The 4,074-nt window shown below is 39.9% G+C and overlaps 1 protein-coding gene across 1 annotated transcript; it reads right to left on the bottom strand.

Moving 5' to 3' along the window:
• Positions 2,154-3,334, bottom strand: LOC109832399 (flocculation protein FLO11-like). Its single transcript, XM_020399778.1, has one exon. It carries the CDS (start codon positions 3,134-3,136, stop codon positions 2,231-2,233), a length of 906 nt encoding a protein of 301 aa, XP_020255367.1. The 5' UTR covers positions 3,137-3,334; the 3' UTR covers positions 2,154-2,230.

Genomic DNA, 4,074 nt, shown 5'->3' with positions numbered 1-4,074 from the left:
TTAACCTCGTGATTAATAATCATCCCAAATCTGTAATAAAAGCAAGTATTCAGCCAAATCAAAATAAATTAATGATAGCTTTCAATTGCTAGAAGAAAAAACATGGAGAATTAATAAACAGAAAATAAACACATGACAAATCTCAAAAACTCAGTTTCAAATAATTTCTTAGGTGTGGGAGGTTATTCTTAGTAATTCGGCTTGGAAGATTAAGGAGGATTTAAATCTTGTTGTAAGAACCTTAACACCTAAGTTAATCTAGGTAATACCAAACAGACCCCTATAGTATCACACAATTGCAAAGAGACAAAGAGGCTATGAATAGTTTTACTTATCGCAAAAGACTCCATATAGTATTACTTGTTGCAAATAGACTATTTGTAGTATTAGCCAAGTGCAAGTACACCTCCTCATTGAACTTTTTTAGTCTCTTTCAAAAGTAATTTTTTTTTAGCCGCTGAGTGTCGATCCTCACTATTAGAACTATGGGGCTTTGATCGCCTCCTCAAACATTTTAGACGATTTTAAGTGTCAAAAAAAAATCATACAGGGGATCTATTTGTAACAAGTAGAACTATATATAAGGGGTTGTTCGCAAGAAATCGAACTACATGGGGTTTTTCGCAATTGGATGATAAAGGGGTCTGTTCGCAATTAGCCCTTTAATCTATTGCTAAATAACAAAGCTTCATGCTCTTCCCTCCCATAAATAATTCAAATCCCAAAACCCACCCAAATAAGGCAATAATTCAAGAACTCAATGATCAAGAAACAGATCTCCTCCTCCCAATCCCCCCACCATCCATCTGAGCACCTCGCTTCTCAATTCAAGAACTCAACCATCAGTTTTGTTTCAAGCCCATTTCCTCCTCCAACAAAAACCCTCCCCTGTTTTCTCTGTTCAGAGGATTCAACAACTCAACCGTCAAGAAACAGAGACTTCATCGTCCCCATCAATTCTCTAAATCCCCCATTTGCCCATTTGATGATTTCCTCGCTTCTGCATTCTCTTCTACCTCTCTCTTCTTGAATTCTCACACATCCATCACAACCCTTGCTCTGTTCTTCCTCTGTTTTACTGAAAATGGAAGGCGGCAATAAACGGAAAACAACCATCATCCAAGAAGCAGAAACAAGATATTTGGGTTCCAATTTAACTTCAGGTTGTTAGGACATTCAGTTACAACAACCTAACAGCCAACTGATTCCACGTGGCAGACATCCAGAACACATATGAGACCCCCGGCCGCCACACGGCAACCATCCAGAGTATTTGGAAAAAATACACTACTGCTACAGAAAAGACCTTTTAGGAGCACAAACTTACAAAGGAAACCCTTAGGATTTAACAAAACAGCCCAACCCTCCATCCTTATTTCTCTTCACTTATGTTTATTAATAAGTGAAATATCATGTTACTTATGAATAGCCTGGCTCATAATCTTAATTGATCATGATGCAATGTGAAGTTCATGAAGGCGTTACGATTTAGTTAACTTAATGGAGGCGATTGAGGAGCAGTTTGTTACAATCTTTTCAAAATCTGTATAACACAAAGTGAGAGTGCATGAGTACATTATGCGCATCAGGGCTATTGTTTCGCAATTGTTTTTTGGTCCTCGCCATTCTCACCTCTCTCTTTCAGGAGAATACGGTGTTCTCGAAATGTCTATCACATGCAAAGAAAAATGGTCTATTGATGGATTATCGAGCTATGCGCTCAAGAAGAGGACCTGTTGAAAACTTGAAGCAAGAGAAGTTTTGATCTTGCTACTCATGATAAGAAAAATGGTAGTAAGTACAAAGGATCGCATGAAGGTACATGACATGCAGGATCAAATGTTTCTTCTGTAAGCAGAGGGGTGACATAAACAAGAACTGTAGAAATTGCCAAAAGATTGTTTGAGAAGAAAGATAATCTCATTTAATTTGTGTGGCATTGGTATGTATGGCATTTTGGAGTTTCTTAAAATTATGAGAAAGTGAGGAACACAGTTTTGCATCATCCTTTTAAAAATCAATAATCAGAAAGTAATTTCACATTTGGGCACCAACCAATCAAGAACTGTTAAAAAAAAAAAAAAGAATTGTTATAAACTTCTATCTCAGGATTGTAGGGAACTCATTCTATAATGATTTTGAGTTTTCACTTTCTCAATCTAAAACTAATTACATATATATTGTTTCTTCCATCCCAATCAATAAAACCCTGATCCATTTTCTTTAGAGCTCACTTGGTCCACAAAGGCACGTCCACATGATAATCCCCTGTTCCATCATCATCATCATCATCATCATCAGACCCTGCATACCTCCTCAGCGGCGGTATCATCAACCCTTCAGCCATATCATTCAATATTGCGGGCATATTGAACAGCTCATCCTCGTCCACAAGCGGGGCCCACGTCGCTGAAGACATTGACACTAGCAGCGACGATGGCCATGGTTCTTCTGTCGGTGCCGACGACGATGGTGTTTCTGTAATTGGCACTGATGAGGATGGCGTCTCCACTGGTGCTGACGATGAAGCTGTTTCTGCTGGCGCTGATGACGATGCTGTGGCTGTTGTTGCTGACGAGGATGGTCTTTCGATTGGCACGGATGACGGTGCTGTTTCTGTTGGCGCCAACGTCGATGGTGTTTCTGATGGGGCCAACGTAGATGGAGTTTTCGATGGTGCTGGTGCGGCGCCAGGCCTGAACATCTCCGCTGCCATCGACGCAACACGCCGTACCTCATCTGGGCTAACCAGGCGTCGGATATGTGCCAAGATGAATACCAGATCCCCCTGGCCACAAATGCGGCTCCTCCAGCGGCCGTTGCACTCATAGGCACCTTTATACACTGGGTGGGCCCATTTCTTAGAGTTCTTTGGTCCAGCTTTGTGCTTTGGTGTCGGCACGCATGCTGAAGGGGAGGTAGATAAGGGGCCGGCGCCTACAGAAGAAGAGGAGGAGATTCCAGCAGTGGGGAGGCCGGGGGAAGCAGCGAGAGACGTCGGCATCGTAGGTGAAGGTCCGCGGTAGGGAGAGGGGGAGGATGAATTGGGTAGTGATGGGGTTTGAGTACTTCTTGGAGGAGGAGGAGGAGAGGGTTGGATGGCTTGTGTCTGTTTCTGCTTCTTGTTCTCTTCCATTTTTTGGTGGGAGAAATTGTTAGAAGGGAGAAGGAACAGAGGAATCAAGGAAGAGGGAGGAAGAAGAGGGATTGATCGACGACGGAGGCTGTTTCTTGGTTTAATAAATGGGTTAGCTCTTGCAATTCTTGAAGGAGAGAGATTTTGCGTGCAAGAGAAAAATGACAGAGAGAAAAGTGGACGAGAATTGGCAATTGACCAGGGGCTTAAATACAATATGGGGGGTGATGAAGAGAGAGGGGGATGATCCAGTCTCTGTTTCTTGGGTTTTTTCTTTCTTTCAGTTTGAATTCTTTTTTTGGAGGGAGAAGATTAAATGGACTGCACCTCTAGTTTCGTAAAATTTTATGAACAGGGGATTACCAAAAAGAAACTAAATTAGCTAATCGATTTCTTATAGATAAAAGTTGGATAAAAGATTCATAAGTTGGAAGTTGTCAGAGAACATTTATATTTAATTTTTTGAGCATTTACTTAGTGTGCAGGAAATAAACGGATTATCATATCTTTATTTAGGACCCGTTTGGTTCGTCAAAAAAAAAATCATGGAAATTAAAGTTTTAGGAAATTGGTGTTGGCCACGTAGGATTTTGAAGTTGATATATTTTTTTCTTGTGTTTGTTTCGTCCTTAGTTGGAAATAAGGGGTAGAAAAACCCTGCCATGTAAGATTTTTTAGAAATATGATTTCAGAGCTCAAACGTCTGAAATTGGTTGGAGATCTAATTTTTTTAGCATTAAATATTTAGTGATAATATCCAGGGGAAATTGATTAAGGGTTTATGACATTTCCCATTATTTTTTATTGCCTACCAAACAAAGAAAATTGAGAAAATCAAAAGATATTGTAAGATTTATTGTTTTTAAACTTTTGAACCAAAAAAGAGAAAATAAAGAAATACTATTTTACCATATGATTTCCATGCGAAACAAATAGAA

Source organism: Asparagus officinalis, chromosome 3 (assembly GCF_001876935.1).
Source record: "Asparagus officinalis chromosome 3, Aspof.V1, whole genome shotgun sequence".
In the NCBI taxonomy this organism is placed as follows: Eukaryota; Viridiplantae; Streptophyta; class Magnoliopsida; order Asparagales; family Asparagaceae; genus Asparagus; species Asparagus officinalis.
This window is presented reverse-complemented; position numbering and strand designations above follow the sequence as displayed.

Coding starts and splice junctions, on each gene's coding strand:
- LOC109832399 (XM_020399778.1), bottom strand. CDS start 3,136: ATGGAAGAGAACAAGAAGCAGAAACAGACACAAGCCATCCAACCCTCT.